The sequence below is a fragment of the Mastigoproctus giganteus genome, chromosome 2, assembly GCF_048544385.1.
Source record: "Mastigoproctus giganteus isolate SK-2022 chromosome 2, ASM4854438v1, whole genome shotgun sequence".
In the NCBI taxonomy this organism is placed as follows: domain Eukaryota; kingdom Metazoa; phylum Arthropoda; class Arachnida; order Uropygi; family Thelyphonidae; genus Mastigoproctus; species Mastigoproctus giganteus.
Genome location: NC_143576.1, coordinates 50,878,977 through 50,896,655, shown reverse-complemented (window position 1 = coordinate 50,896,655; position 17,679 = coordinate 50,878,977). Strand labels below are relative to the sequence as shown.

The 17,679-nt window shown below is 38.5% G+C and overlaps 1 protein-coding gene across 1 annotated transcript in view; it reads right to left on the bottom strand.

The window, feature by feature from the left end:
• Window positions 1-17,679, bottom strand: part of mute (gon-4 like protein muscle wasted) — a 1,102,179-nt gene that overhangs the window by 511,659 nt on the left and 572,841 nt on the right. The window contains exon 17 of the mRNA XM_090389940.1: window positions 9,630-9,743. Within this exon, the coding sequence (XP_090246066.1) occupies window positions 9,630-9,743 (114 nt within the window). The remainder of the gene's footprint in view (window positions 1-9,629; window positions 9,744-17,679) is intronic.

The following is a 17,679-nucleotide window of genomic DNA, read 5'->3' as shown; positions in this document are numbered from 1 at the left end:
GACAACCTTGTCTGTTTGTCAAGGCAAACAACAGAGCCAGCCCAGAACATCAGGCCATGCTCTTAATATCCTGCAGGACTGGGCAAAAACTTATAAGCTAATAATTCCTGAAACTAAAACCAAGTCTACGTTAATTGAAGGACAGTTCTACAGGCAAATGGATAAAAATTTCTGGTAAAACTGCAGCCATTATCAACTCACTGCAGGATGGAAGCCTCCTCAACAATTCATGTTGAGGGAAATGGACCATAATCTGACACACTGGTCCAGTGTGGGTTGGCAGATCGACCATATTTAGCAGTCGGGGGCTTGAACTCCAGTCTACTCAAGGAGTGTGTGCTACTGGACTCCCACTCCTGACCACCCAGCTACGGAGGCCTCAGGACTTAAATATTTGGAAGTCATGTTTAACTCCAAACTAACGTTTTATCTACATCTCATGCATATTGCTAAGAAGGTGAGAAATTACATGGGAATGATAGTAAGAATTAGCCACACTGACTGAAGAGAACACTTATACTTGTCTACAAGGCAATCTTTCTTCAAGTCATAACTACAGTGTAAGCATATGGTACTAAGGAGCTGTCCTACGCTGGGCGCCTCCGTAGCCAGGTAGGAAGGAGCAGTAGTGCATATCACATGCTTCTTGATTAGACCGGGGTTCTAATCAAGAAGATTTGGAAAGTGGTCATTCCCTAACCTTTCCAAATCTTCCAAATATGGAAGATTTGGAAAGGTTAGGGAATGACCACTGCATATCCTGGAGCAATATGGCCTTAGTTGCTAATGCTCCTAAAAACCAAAACAACAACAACTGTCCTACGCTAATGTAAAAGAAAACTAGACTCAATACAGTGAATTATACTACTAACCATCATGAGGGTGTGCTGCACTGTCAGTACACCTGCTTTACAGGTCCTGACAGGAGCACTTCCCCTTGACTTAGAAGTTATAAGAAAGGGCCTCAATTACAGACTAAAGAGGCAAATCCCAATGAACACATCCAGGATCACTTTGAACCTATAGAGTGGCCTCAAACAAGAAAGTATAAGGATACAAACATCACTTTACCGGCAATGGCAGAGTAGAGAAACAGACACCTAAAGCAGAAGTCACCAGGAGGGAAAGTCTATGCTCTCTGAAGCACTCTGCTCTGTCATACCCACATTGTTGTAAGTGATGCAGATCTCCTGCTTGGGTGTACATTTCTGGTAACAAGGCATGGTTTCCTGAATGAAAATTTGTGCTAACTGTGGTTCATCCAGGATCCAAAATTTACCCGTGGAGCTAATGAGGATTGGGCCAATGTCCTTTATGACAGATGATCACCATTATGGTCATTAAACATTATGTCCACGCTATTTCTTGCTCCACGAAAATTTCTTATTTAGTATGGAAAAATTGAAGTTAATATCTACAATTTGGTACTCCCTAGAAGGACTTTCAACAAGGAAGCGAGCGATGAGATGTTATTTTTTTGGATTATTATGAATGGATCGGTCACCACACATCACCATTGAAGTAATACTAAGGAGTGTGGACGACAAACTTAACACAACTGAAATGTCCATATCCTGCGGTTTTATTTGACATAGGAGAGTTTTCCCACCTGAAGTAATTTAGGGCATAGAACACGCTCGAACCATGGGATTCACAGTGAGACAAATATTTCTGCAATTATTATCATGTGCCATGTGATTCTACATCTCATAGCATAGTGAACTTTTTTCCCGTTTGTCCCATGGCATTCTAACCTTCACCGATGTCCCCAGCTTCCTTGAAAACCCCTAGGAAAAGTTGAACTGTTTCTCTATTAAAATCTCTAGTAGCCCAAAATAAATAAATTAATTAAATAAAATAAAATAATAGCAACACAACAGCCCCTAATTGGTTTATTGACCTGACAGACCACTCATTCGATTTGTCTGAACGTGCTTATGACAACTGTTTCAATTGCACACTGAAATGTGAAGTTTTTAAACTTTTGCTATTTTCACCTCGGACTTCCCACCACAGCAATGTCTATTAGGTGTGCTTTCCAGAACAACTGAGAATTTGCAAATTCTGACTGCACCATCGAAATTGTCAGATAACCTATGATAAAAGTTGAACTGACTCCCCAGGACCATTTTTATGCTTGGGCGATTTCCCAACTGTGAAACAATCCTGTCACCCTTCATTGTACTCATTCTACATCCTTCTTAAAATCAGGCCTCCAGACGTGTACGCCATACTCAAGTGTGGCCTGACTATTGCCTTATAAAAAGGGATAATCGACTTCTTGTCTCTATTAGCAAAATTCCTATATATCATTGACAAAACTCTGCGACCTGCTTTGGCAGCCTGTCTGCACTGCTCAGAAAACTTCATATCTGATTGCACAATTACCTCATTCATTCTCCACTAACCTGAGTGTAACACCACCCACCCAGTTGGTACATTTCCCTTATAAAAAGGGATAATCGACTTCTTGTCTCTATTAGCAAAATTCCTATATATCATTGACAAAACTCTGCGACCTGCTTTGGCAGCCTGTCTGCACTGCTCAGAAAACTTCATATCTGATTGCACAATTACCTCATTCATTCTCCACTAACCTGAGTGTAACACCACCCACCCAGTTGGTACATTTCTCTGGGGGTTACTGCTACCCATATGCAGTACTTTGCATTTGTCAATGATAAATGCAAACTTGCAACTTCCCAGTCCATCTGCCAACTTTTCTAGATCTCGTTGCAGTAGCATACCATCTTTACTGTCATTAATAAGCCTGCATACCTTTGTATCATCTGGAAACTTGTACATTAAGCCTGATATCCCTTCATTGATAAATACACAAAACAGCAATGGGCCAAGCATAGAACCCTGGGGGATACACTAATAACATTAGTCCACGAAGATCAGTGTTCATTTATTACCACTCTAACGTCTCCTACTTAACCATTTATCCATTGTAGCAAATTGTCCTTAATGTCAACCTCTCCAATTTGTACAGCAGTCTCCCATGTGCAATGGTATCAAAAGCTTTTCTGAAATCCCAAGTATAGGCACTCCTCAACTTCCGAAAATTCAACTTTACCTAAATTTCTGCCAACCGATGCAAACCTAAATAAATCGTGGAAACGTATTTTGCATCCCATAGGAATAAATGGGGGAACCCAATAACACTTTTTTTTTTTTTCTTTTTTTGGTAATTCGTTCCAAGACCTAAAAATTTTTGCTATATAAATAAGATATTTATCTCACTAAAATGTCATTTTTATAACGGAAATTGCACTGCATTTTCATCATTATCATATTTTCCATTATAAGAATCAATGTTGAACGCCTTTGTGTGATTTTTTTCTAAAATAAATTTCTGGAGATCAGTACCATAAAAATTTTCTTTCCAGTTTATTAAATTTCACTTTCCAGTCTATTGGGCTTTTCTGTTAGTGCAATCTATTATAAATGAGCAGTAAACTCGATCTTATTGCATTTGTGATATTACTAATAACTGGAATTCTGTGGGTTTTTACGTTACAGTATTATGGTGAAATGAGTTCCCCTTCACTGAAATCTTCAATCATATAAAAAACATATATAAATTTACAGAATCTCCTCTTCATTCCTAATTACTTATTACAATGGTGAAGGGAAAGTGCCATTGTAATAAGTAATTAGACCAATGGAAAGTGCAAGTGCTGGCAGTGCTAGGAAACAAAACAAAATTGTTAGAAATGAAGATGATTAATTAAGAAGTACGAAGAAGGACAAAGTTTGTCATCTACTGCATGGAATTAGGTCTTGCTGCTTCAACAGTGAATACTATTTTAAGGAACAGTGTGCGTATAAAAGGATCAATGCATTTAAGATCAACAGTGATCACAAAACAGCATTCAGGTGCTATATTGAAGGTGAAAAACCTATTAATAATATGGATGGAAAATCAGATTCAGAACCTTAGTCTGATGTATTTATGAAGATATTAAGGATAAGCATGGCGAACCCAAAGTCAAGTTTGTGGAAAGCAATGGATGATTTAATAGGTTCAAGCATCGCGCTGGTTTCCAAAATATTAAAGTATGCGGTGAAGTTGCCAGTGCTGATTCTGCAGCTGCAGAGAAATTTTGTGATGTGTTGGAAAAACCCCTTCTAAATCTCCACACAGCCCTAAACTTCAGCAGTGGCATGCTTATGATCTGGAGGGTTAATTCTGGCAATGATGCTCAAAAGATAAAACTTACTGACGTTATGCCTCTCTCTCTTTTTGTAATTTTACAATTTTGAAATTTTTGTAATTTTGTACCTTTCTGTAATTTTTCCTGCACACAAGATAAAAAAACTTGAATAAATAATTCTATTTACATGTTCGTTGACTGTTTCTTTTTTACTTCAATCAAATACAGTGTGCATAGTTGCAGGTGCTTCATAAGCATTTAGGGAAATTCCGACGTACTTAAAATTCAACTTATGTAGCATTCCACGGAACCCAACCCTCACATAAGTAGTGGAGTGGCTGTACAGGCAGTTCACACTTTGCGAGTTCCCGGGTTTACGAGTTCTTTTTTCACGTATCAACAAAATTGAATATATGAACATTAATTGGAATAAATAAATGTGAAGCATTCGTAAATACGGTATTTCAAACAACATGCGTAGCTATATAATACAGTACTACTGTGTGTGCATTTGTTTTTTCAGGCAGAGATAAGGAGGGAGGTCCAAACCTTGAAGAATTTTGGAGAAATTCCATATTTCAGATGCAATAATAGTAACAAAATGAGCATGGGGCAAAACTGCACAGAAGAACATGAAGTGTGTTTGGGATAAACTCTATCATCAGTTTATTAATAACTTTGAGGGAATTCATGAATCAGCAGAGACTGTACAATATGAAACTAACGCAGTTCGAGGTTTTGGGATAAACTCTATCATCAGTTTATTAATAACTTTGAGGGAATTCATGAATCAGCAGAGACTGTACAATATGAAACTAACGCAGTTCGAGGTTTCTACAACTGACCTCGCTGATCTGCTTCAAGTACTCAATGGAGAGTTCACAAATGAAGAACTCACTGAAATGGCAAAATGTCAAGAAGCCGAGGAAGAAGAAATTTCAATAGCTTTGAAACTCCTGTTCGTTCCTTCACTCTCAAGGTGCTTGATGAAATTTTCAACACAGAAAAAGCAATTGAGAATTTGAGTCACAAGATTCAAATTTCGAGTACACTAGAAAAGTGAGCTCAAAAGACTGAATTTGCTACAGATTAAAAATGCTTATGTATGCTATGAAATTTATAAAGAAAAAAAAAAAAAATTGTCTTGGAAACAAACAACTTTTGAAGCAATTCAGAAGAAGAAGATGATGTCTTCTTGTGCTTCCAACAAACCAACGATTGCTGAGCCAACAATGAGTGAGGAAACATCAACAAGTGTGCTTTTAGATGATGATCATGAACAGACGTTCTTTAACGTTTGTATGACATAAATAATTTCTTTATCATTATAATTTGCTTGGTTTTAAAGGCTATGTTTTCATTACTTTAGCTAAATAAATCATTGTTTAAGCATAAACTAAAGTTTTGTTAAGCTTTACATAACATTACTATAGTCAAATTTCATTGTTGAGAATGTAACCGCTGTTTTTAACATTATGTCTATGGGAAATAAATTTCCCGCTTTACCAGTTTTTGCTTTACACGCTGGAACGAATTAACTTGTAAAGTCAGAAATTACCTGTATATGATACCAAAATTATTTTTTGCATCCAGTTCCTTTGTGACCACATCAAATTGGTCAGACAAGACTTCCCCTTTACAAACCATGCTGCGTATGAACTATTAAGCTGTCTTGTCTAGATGACCCTGCAATGCTTCTTTAACCAGTGACTCCATTATTTTCTAAAGAACAGTAGTTAAAGTAACATAATTATGGTCTATAATTATTTGTATCACCCTTTTAAACCACTTTATTGAATTGGGGATACATTTGCACATCTCCAGTCCGAGGGGGACGTCACCTGAATCTAAGGATGCTCTCCTAATTATGGCTAAGAGTTTGCGTACTTCACACGCTGACTCACTCAATATAACCGGATAGATTCCATCCATCCCAGGTAACTCTTTTATGTTTAACTTCAATAATTCTCCTCCATGTTGCTCTTTGCTATTACAAAATCATTTAGCTCCCTGTTAGAGTTTAGTATATGTCTATCCTTCCTTTTCTTACAGAATTCCTCATGTTTGAACATAGATGCAAAATACTCGTTCCGTTTGTCAGCTGTCTGTGCAGGATCATCAACAGTCGAACAATCAATAAAGTGACCGATCTGATTCATCCCCTTTCTTCTAGAGTTTACATAATTAAAGAAGTCTTTGTTGTTTTACTTTGCATCCTTTCCCAAATATTTCTCGTAATCTGCCTTTATTTGCCTAACATCCTTTGTGATTTGATTACAGACTAGCTGATATCTACCCTAGGCTTCAGTGTCACCTGATAATTTATATGCATCCCATGCATTTTTCTTCTCTGCTAAAAGCCTTATCAGTTCATTTGACTTCCATTTATATCTAAATCTTGAACAGTATTTCTTAGTTGGTATGAAAAGCCTAGTAGCTTCCAAGGGTAATTATTTGAAGGCTTCTCATTTAGAATTGGCTGTTTCTAACATCAGTTGATCCCACTGTAGTCACCTTTACAAGAGCAAAAACCATTCCCTTTACCATTGATAGCAATTACATCTTTAAGTAAATCCCACATCGGAAACCTGTGATCACTGTCACCTAGTGGTTCCTTTATCTGCAAATTCTTAATATTTAAGTAAGACTCAATGCAACTGGGCATTGGTAATATGGTGTTTTTACACCTATATTATACAGCAAATTCTTAATGCACGAATAATCACTGCTGATAATCAGATCAAGGGTATTACTCCTTCTGGTTGCCCCTTGAACATGGTGCTGTAGAAAATAATCCTCAAATAAATCCACAAAAGTGTTACTAGCGTGAGAGTGACCAATCCACAAGTTCCAGGAAATATCTGGAAAGTGAAAATCCCCCATTACAAGACATTCTGATTTACTGGCCCACTCTATTTCTCTGCACAATTGTTTGTTGTACTCATCAGAGTCATTAGGCCTAGAACACATTCCTACTCTCATTTTCCCTTTTCCAGTGATTACGTCACACCAAACTGATTCAACATTGCACTGTCCACCAATGTCAACGAGATGCATTTCCTTAGATTTTGTGTGTTTCTTAACTAACAGTATAACCCCTCCTCCCTTCCTACCCTGTCTGTCCTTTCTGTACACACTGTACTCCTTCCAATTCTGTACTGCTTATATCTGTGTGACACCATGTCTCTGATATCAGAACAATATCTTCCTTTGAAGTCTTGAACAAATTCACACTTCAATGTCATCAAATTTATTTTCTATGCTTCTAGCATTAGTGTACATGCACCTGTTCTTAATCTTAGTTACCCTAACAAACCCCCATCTATTTAATTGTTCCATGACTCTCTGCAGTTCTTGAAATCCCCAGCAACTTCTTCTCCAGGCTGTTGCTTATTCCAAAAGAAGCAGTGCAAGAATCGCTTTTGCTTCTTCCTGCGGCTACTGTTACAATCTTTTAGTCTGGAATCTTCCCAAGATAGCAGTTTTCCAACCCACCTAACACTGCCTCAATAACATCAGGAAATATCCTTGCACTTTCTATTTAAGTGTATCCCATCCCTGTAGAAGCAGTCTCTTCTGTTAGAAAGCACAGACCCTGCTTCATGTCAGCAATTATCCTGAACATGAAGTTCTCTGAGACGTGCAGACAGATTGATAGGACAGCCAGATTACAATTCCACTGTATAAGCAATGGTTAGGCAATATATTGAGTACTGCATACCTAAAGTCTCATTTAGGAATGATGTGGATCTGTTGGAATGGATGAAAGAAGGGCAATCAGATTAGTGAGATGAACGAAAGGTCACCAAGAAACTTCTGCAATTGCAGCATCTGGAAACCAGGCACTTATAAGGAGATCTGATTGGGATGTTTAAAGGTTTTAAATGGATAGAGCAAGCTAAATGCTCCTGGCATCCTTATTCTTGTCAAACAAAACACAGGATGGGGTATAAATTTAAATTAAGGAAGGTTGGTTGCAGTATAGATAAGTGTACATAAGCTTATAGCCAGAGGGTCATCTGATTGTTGGAACAAATTTTCATCTTCTGTTGTGTGTTTAAATTTTGCTTCTTTACAGCATTTCCACCACTAATAATAAATATTAATTAATGAAATTAGAAAATATAAAAATATACGGAGTATATTTTTACACTGCTGTTCAGCACTATGAGAAATATTTTAACTTTTACATTTAAAATTAATTTCTATTTATTGGTTACATTTGTACATTGGTTTAGTTACGTCATATAAATATATGATTTGTTTTCATTTGATAAAGAAATGGTCAACTAATGGTTGCAATCTGAACTGAATAAAAATTGTTGGCATGAAAATTTAAAGGCAACTACACACAAATAATCCAAGCAAATACAAAACTTTGAAACATTTTAAATGTTCACATTATGAAATAAATCTGATCCTTTTATATTAGAGATCTGACTGCCAAAATACTGATAATTGTGACTTGAGTTACACTGCCTGTTTGACTGAGAGTTTCGTGGAAAACAAATTTAATATTTCTTAAATAGAGATAGTTTGTATGCTTTAATATACATGAATGATGCGTTATTTGTTATTCTTCATTATATTAATGTAAAGTTGCAAAAAGAATACTGATATATTATATCCATCACCTAGATGTTTTTAAAGGTAGGAGTGTCTTGGACACTCCTACCTTTAGTCACAGACTTTAAAAGCTATTGCTCTTAAATTTGCAATTGGTGACCAATATACAGGGTGTCCAAAAAGACCGGAACTAATGGGATTTATACTTCAGTGTGTCCACCCTGACTCTCCATGCAATTTTTAAGTTGGTATAGCATATTTGTTTGGATTCTTCTCACCATATTAGGATCGACAGCAATCTTGGTAATTATCTCCCTAAGATGACAAAGATCATTGGATTTTTACAGCATACATCTGCTCCTTCAGGAATCCCCAAGGTGTAAAGTAAAGCCCAGCAGGTTAAGGTCAGCTGATCGTGGTGTGCACTCCACTGGTCATCTCCTCCCAATCAAGATCTGGTACCATTTCATTGCCCAACATTTTCAGGTCCAAACTTTTTGGACACCCTGTAGTAACAAAATGGTTAACAGTAGTGCTAGCATAATATGGTAACAAAATGTTTTTGTAAATGGCACAAATTGCACCAATGTAGCTCTCTGGTTCAAGGTAAATAAGAAGGGATAAATTATTTGGCATATCATTAGTCTGGTGAGAGCTTACTGACTGTTCTTTCACTGGTTTTTCTACTGCTTTAGTTCTGATTTAGTTTTTAAAAGTTTATTATGATCATTCTGTATGTTGACCATGTAAATAAAGAAAAAAATACATATATATTATTATGTTCCAAGATTTTTTGGTCCTCCTTCATTTGAAATTATCAATTATATTTAATATCAGCACACTTAATATACATAAATGCTAAATCCCCCTACAACATCAATATTATACATATAATTCTCTTACCATCCAAGAAGGCAATAACTCCAAAGGCTGTTCAAATGGTGGAAAAACTTTAGTAGGATCAAATGGCTTTAGTTTTTTTGGAATCAGGGGAGCCATTTTATGCTCAAAGTAATACTAGAGAAAGAGAAAAGATAATAGACAATTACACTGATTAAAAAAAAAAACGCTCAAGTAAAGCACTTGCAAACATGTTATTTTTAGATTTTTCGGAAAGATGTGAAAAAGTGGGGTGCAAAGGTGCTTTAAATATATCTGACAAACTTTCAAATCTGAATTTCGAATAAAAAGAATAAAATTATTTTTATTAAATGCTTTTGGTTACATCAGTTATATATTGGCATGGCAATATAATGGCATAATGAAATTATTATTTACAATAAATTTGGGAATAAAAAAATTTGGATGAAATAACCTTTTCACTTTTCAATAATCGACAATTTTATTTATTTACTTTTATTTTTCTATTTCAGTTATTTCATGTTTAACCTTTAGTATTAGTAGGGCATATGATGAAAGAAAGCAAGCTTATATAGTATTAGCCAAAAAAAAAAAAAAAAAAACCCTTCCCATTTCACCCAACCAATTCACTCCAAATGTTAGATTCTAGTTTGAACTTAGTTAAGCTGCTGACCTCCACAACAACAGATGGAAGTTTGTTCCAACTATCAACCACACGCTGGGTAAGGGCAAATTTCCACTCATCTGTTCTACAATTGTCTTTCCTCAATTTGAATTTATGCTCCCTCAGGTGAACAATCTGAGCAAGAGGAAGAATCCCATTAGCATTGAGCTTGCTCAATCCATACAAGGCCTTATACACTTCAATTAGATCACCCTACAGGTGCCTATAGTCTCCAGAAGCTGCAATTTGCAGAACTTAAGCCTTTATTAACCCTTTGTTCCACTCACACCAATCTCACTGCCCTTTTCTGTACATTCCTAAGCAGCTCTACATCTTTCCTAAAATGAGGCCCTTAGACCTGTATACAAGGGGACAATCACCCCCTTATCCCTGCTAGCAAAATTCCTGTAAACACAGATAAAAGAAATTAAAAACTTTCAACACAGATAAAGTAGTTAAAAACCACAAATGACCCAAAAAAAGTTACACCAATCATCAGAAGTTGGAATGAACAAGTTCCAATGAGTTTGTTTCTCTGATTCCCTAAACTAGCTATTTCATATTTGTGCACGAATAAGAACAAATCTTTATACAGGCCTTAATATGGAATTACAATCATTTTCTCTTAGGAACTTGAAGAAGTATACATTTTTCAGTTCTCATGTTCGATTATTAATAATCTAAAGCTATTTTAAGGAAAATGGCAAATTCATTTCAGCCTGTCTGTACAATTCTACCTTAAGTGCAGGTTTCAAAAAGTGTTGAGTAAGGGTACACAAAATGTGACCCCCTCCCCAACTTTATCAATCATAAAAATTAAAAAAGGTCCATAGAAGCATTATAAGACTTCGAGCAAAGGCAAACAGGGTCCCACAAAACCAAATCAAGGTTTACAAGTGCTGAGTCACCCAACCCCCAGGGGGCTCACATCTGGTGAGTATGGGCTTGGCACACCCAGGGTTCTGAGCTGGATATCATTCTTCTCTTTCTTGGTGATTCCCTTCTACTTCTCTCTCTCTCGGGGTAATTCAGAATTTTTTTTTTTTTTTTTTTTTTGGTTGGTGTACCATAAGCCTCAAGCTTCCTTGCACCATATGGCAAATAATTTGGAAGCTTCTGGAAAAGGCCTCTGAGGTTGGGTAAATTCATGTCTTGATGATAAATAAGCTCATACACCAACCATTAATTAAAATAGCTCTTTACTGTGACTAGAATTTACAAATTAAAATAACATATTTACAATAAAATTTAATGTATAAAATAAAATAAAACTGCTATGATACACTATATAAGAATTAAACCTGTAATAAAATCATTATAATACAATTACCTAAAATAAACTGGATTAAAAGCAATAAAACCTGTAGCTTTTGGAAGCATCGGCTTCCTTCCTCAACAGTAATAAATCTTCTGGCAACACTTCTTTATGTATAATAGGCTCACAGTATTTCACCATGTGGTTACATCGGCGAATGGTCAGAACTAGAAGCGGAAATAGCTTGGGAGCGCCAAAAGCAAAACCGTTCATCCGTACCTAGGACAATAGTTTCAAATAGGGGATGCAAATGCATACCCCGTTCCTATTTATGGTATCATTGTCGGATGAACAGATTCGCAGGCTCTCAAGCCATTTATCCATGCGCTCGATCTACAATAACTGCATCCTCTGGGGAGATTTGATGCTGCCTCTCCCAATAATGTTCGGCCACGGCAGACTTATTATTATTATCAGCAGTTTTTATAGTATTTAAATGCTCCCCCAGACGATCCTTTAACCGCCATTTTGTTTTGCCCACATAACATTCCTCACAATCCGGGCATTTTATCCTGTAAACAACTCCACTATTAAGATCCTTTGCAATTGAATCTTTTACTTGGTTGAACACAGTTACAACTGTGTGCAACCTCTGCCCGGGAAGGTCGGCCAGCACAACTATGGTGTTTAAAGGAATCATGTAAAAACAGGTTTACGGTACAGCCATGGGTTCTCCTATTAGTGCCACCGTGGCCAATCTGACCATGGAACAGTTAGAAAGTGGAATTTTTGATTTTTGATGAGTTCCAGTTTCCCATGAAGAAATGGAAGAGGTTACATTGACGATACTTTCACCGTGGTCCAAAACGGGAGAGAAGAGGATGCACTTCATTGCTTAATAGCTTCTCCCAATTTATACAGTTTACTTCAGAGGAGACAGGTGGCATTTTTGGATGTATTGATCTCTAGGATAGGCCCTAGGCTAAAAACTTTGGTTTTTAAAAAACCTATGTGTAGAGGTCAATACACCCACTATAGTTCAGCACAAGCTGGACATCATAAGAATAGTGTGGTAAAAGCTGTAGTAGATAGAGAAATGTCACACTGTACTACCCCTGAGGATAAAGAATGTGAAATCAACCGGGTTACATAGACCATAGAAAATGCGGATACCCCCAGAGGATCATGGACAGATATTGCAAAGGAATAGTAGGGAACCGACTATAGGGAACCGTTTGTTCTTGTGGATGTCGCATACATTCCTTACTATCCCTATCCGGGCCTTACGGAGTGGTTATCTAGAATTTTACGGGGTTTCAAAACACGCTGTGTGCAGCTTCCTGGGCGCAGGTTGCACACAGTTGTGTCCCAAGTAAAAGATCCAATTGCAATTACGTCTGGGGAGTATGGGCATGGCACACTCGGGGTTCTGAACTGGATATCATCATTCTTCTCTTTCTTGCTGATTCCTTTCTACTTCTCACTCTTGTTCTCTCTCTCTCAGGGTAATTCAGAAATTTTTTTTTTGGCTGGTGCAACTTAAGCCTCAGGCTTCCTTGCACCATAAGGCTAATAATAATAATAATAAGCGGCACAATGGCCCAGTGGTTACAAAACTGGACTACCAGCCTGATCGACCCGGGTTTGAGTCTTGCCTTGGCATAACTGAAAGTGGCTCCATCACGCTGGGAGACTGGTATAATAATAGTAATAAATTAGAATAATAATAAATTAATAGCAATAAAAATTAATAAATAAATAAACATTGTGAAAGTTACCCCAAGGGACCTACCTACCGCGAGGTCAGAGTAGCGGCTAAGGCAGATTGGGGCACCATCTGGCATCACTCCCGAGAACTACCACTCGACATAAGCCGAAGCTCAATAGGTCCACCTCCATATATGGATGATATTGCAGAGAAATATTAATCATACTGCATCAAGTGTGGTGGAGGATAAAGTCACTCGTGATCAAACCTTAGGCAGTGGGGTCGGTTCAAAAAATTAGAGACTGTCTCACAAGGAAGACAGTGGATCATGTGGCGCTGTGCCCCAGGAGAAGGGCAAGACCATCTATCCCCACCAACTGAACAGCTGCGCTAGTGACCACACAGGAAGGAAAGTTAGTTAGTTATTTGGTTTTTAGGAGCATTAGCAACTAAGGCCACATTGTTCAGGGATATGTGGTGGTCATTCCCTCACCTTTCCCCATCCTCCGTATTTGGTGGTGATGGGCTCGAACCCCGGTCTAATCAAGAAGTGTGTGCTAAGCACTGCTGCTCCTTCCCACCTGGCTACGGAGGCACTAGGAAGGAAAGAAATGCCAACGCACGAAGTGGAGCATCGAAATAAATACCAACATAATGCAAGCATACTACGACATAACAAAAAAGCTGGAGACCAATATGACAAATTACAGGGCAAGATTACATACCAAGAGACTGGAACGATTCCCGGATATTCAGGTCACTGAATAGAGGACAAGAGAAGGACATCGTCACAAAGAACCTGATAGCTCCTGCAATCTTGGAAAAAATCAAGCAGGACATGTGCGATCAACTACAAAGGATAAAAAATATGGTCAATACGGAAACAGAGAAGGAAGAGCAAGAAGAAATACAATGCACATCAGCTGAAGTGAAAAATACGAGCTCATGATATCCAGAATACAGGATGAGTGGAAGAAGGTTGTTATTTGGTTTTTAAGAGCATTAGCAACTAAGGCCATATTGCTCCAGGGATATCCGGTGGTCATTCCTTGACCTTTCCGCATTCTCCGTATTTGGTGGTGTCATGGGCTCGAACCCTGGTCTAATCAAGAAGCGTATGCTAGGCACTGCTGCTCCTGCCCACTTCGCTACGGAGGCGCCGTGGAAGAAGGCCCTAACAGAATTCGAAGGAATGGACCCTACAAAGATTCACGTGGTACAGAAACAGATGCCGAATAGAACCTTGTAGAGAGTCACAAACCACCTCAATCGGCAAATAATATTGTGTTCTCTCGTAAAAAAATAGTGCAACACTGGAGGCCATCCCAACAGCAGTGTATTATGCTGTCGTAGCAGCCAGTGGAATTAATTCAAAATGGGAAGCATTCAAAGAATTTATCTTGGAAGCTACTAAGCTTCACATACCATTAAGAAATATTGTTCAAGGTTTAGGCCTAAATGGATGTCAGATGAACTAATGAGACATGTGGCAAAGAAGAAAAATACATGGGATTCATATAAATTAATGGGTGACATGGAAGCTTATGATAGATATAAGCTGGTCTATAACCAAGTCACAAAGGAGATTAGGAAGGCAAAGGCAGATTATGAGAAATCCTTGCCAAAGAAAGGAAAGAAAAACAGCAAAGAGTTCTTTACCTATGTAAACTCTAGAAGGAAAAGGATGAATCGGATTGGTCCTGGATATTGATGGTTCAACTGTTGAGGATCCTGCTCAGGTGCCTAACAAACTAAATGAGTATTTTGCATCTACATTCACCCATGGATGAATGTAGATGCACTACATTCCCTGAATAACTCCATGGGGAGATATTCAGGGAGGGGAATGCAATAGGCGAGTTAAACTCTGGCAGTGAGCTAAATGATTTTGTAATAACTGAGAGGAAAATGGAGGACAAATTGTTGAAGATGTTAGGGGAAAGTCTTGCCTGACCAATTTGATTGGATACTATGATGTGGTCACAAAGGAACTGGATGCAGGGAATAACTTTGATATCATATATTTGGATCATAGAAACGCTTCTGATACTGTTGCACATGGAAGACTGCTGCACAAATTGGAGCAGTGTGGCATTGGAGGAAAATTGCTGCTATGGATAAAGGGATGGTTGAGTGGGAGAAGACAGAGAGTGTTAATCAATGGACACTGCTCATCGTGGACTTATGTTATTAGTGGAGTCTCTCGGGGTTCAGTCTTGGGTCCGTTGTTGTTTTCTGTATTTATAAATGATACTGATGATGGTATATCAAGCTTAATGTCCACGTTTTCAGACGATACGAAGGTTGCTGGGTTGTTAAGGACACCAATTACAGTATGCTGCTGCAACAGGATCTAGAAAAGTTGAGCAGATGGGCTGAGAAGTGGCAAATGAAGTTTAACATTGACAAATGTAAAGTACTACATATGGGAAGCAGAGTGACGTATCAACTCTGTGGTGCTACACTGACAGTGGTAGAGAACGAAAAGGACCTGGGAGTAATTGTGCAGGCAGATATATAAAGTTTTCTGTGCAGTGCAGATGGTCTGCAAGAGTAGCTCATAGTGTCTTTTCAATGATATAGGAATTTTTCTAGCAGGGATAAGGATGTGATTATCTCCTTATATAAGGCAATGGTCAGACCACACCTTGAGTACTGTATACAGGTCTGGAGACCTCATTTTAAGAAGGATGTAGAGCTGTTGGAACAAGTACAGAAAAGGGCAACAAGTTTAGTGAATGGAACAAAGGGTTGCTCTTATGAAGAAAGGCTTAAATTTTGCAAATTAGTGTCTGGAGACTAGGCACCTGTGAGGTGATCTGATTGAGGTGTATAAAGCCTTGAATGGTTTGAGCATGCTCAATGCTGATGTGATTCTTCCTCTTTCTCAGAATAATCATTTGAGAGGGCATAAATTCAAATTGAGGAAAGACAGATGTGCAGAAGTTTGTCTTTAGCTAGCGGGACCAACCAACTAAAGTTTGCCTTGAGCTGGTTGGTTGGTGGAACACACTTCCATCCTTTGTTGTGGAAGTTGATAGCCTAAATAAATTTAAGGCTGAGCTGGACAGGCACTTGGAACGAAGGGAAGGGTGAAATGGGAGCAACAGAAAAACCGAAAACAGAAGGAACTGCTGGCTTGAGAAAGACGACTTCGGCAAGACAGAAGAATTATGAGTCAAGATTGGCCAACTGACTCACATCAACGGGGTGAGTTGATGTGAGTCAATTGGCCAAAATGTGAGTCTGCCCAGTATCAACGGGGCAATAGAAGTAAGAAATTAATTGGAAAAGTGAAGATCATCTTCAAAAGAGAGAGAGAGAGAGAGAGAGAGAGAGAGAGAGAGAGAGAGAGAGAGAGAGAGAGAGAGAGCATCCACAATAAACATGAGACAAAATATCAGAGAAAAAGTGTACTTGGACACATTGAAGCAGAACGGCTTTGCACTCAGCAAGAGACTACGCCGATACGAAGAAAGCTCCCAGAGAGAAATAAACAACTGAATCTTCGATGAGGACTGAAGAGGCTTCTACAGAAGTCTCAGAGAACACGGGAAAGAAGGGAACAGACTACCCGAGTAGAAGACGATTGAGGACTTCTGGGGGAAACATATGGAGCAGGGAAGTAAGACATAATAGCCATGCAACCTGGACAGAACTAGAACACAAGAAAACCAAGGACGTACAAGAAATGAGAGGGTGGGAAATTCGGAAAGAAGAAGTAAAACAGGCGATCAAAAACTCACAACTGGTGAACTCCAGGAATAGATAATATCCACAACTACTGGTACAAGAGGTTCACTTGCCCACACAAGCACCTGGCAGAGCAGTTCACCTGAATGATAAGGCACCCAGAGACAATCCCAAAGTTTCTCTCTCAAGGAATCACATATCCAAGCCTAAAGACGAAGATACAAGAAACTTGCAGAAAAATAGGCCAATCACCTGCCTCTCAACAATGTGCAAGATCCTGACCAGCTGCATAACCAGGATTTTATCAGACCACTTGTAGAGAGCCAGGACATAATGGCCAAAGGTTGAAGCGTAAAGGTTGAAGGTTGAATAAAGGTTGAAGCGGCTAAGCAAAGGATGTAAGGAGCAGTTAACCATAGATGCCGCAGCTATGGAGCAAGCCTACAAGAAGCACTGCAACATGTACACAGCTTACATCAATAACCCCAAGACCTTCGACTCCGCACTCATAGCTGGCTAATAGAGGCACTGAACATCTACAAAGTCAATCCAGTAGTGACAAACTTCCTAGGAGAACAGTGGTGAAATGGAGTACCGCCATTAAGGTCTAAAACATCACAACTAGGCCAAATCCCATCAGGAGAGGAATCTTTGAGGGAGATGCTCTGAGCCCATTGTGGTTCTGTCTAGCACTTAACCAGCTATCCACCATGCTCAACAGTAGCAAGTACAGATATAACCTCAAAGAACGAAGGAATAACCTATATACCCT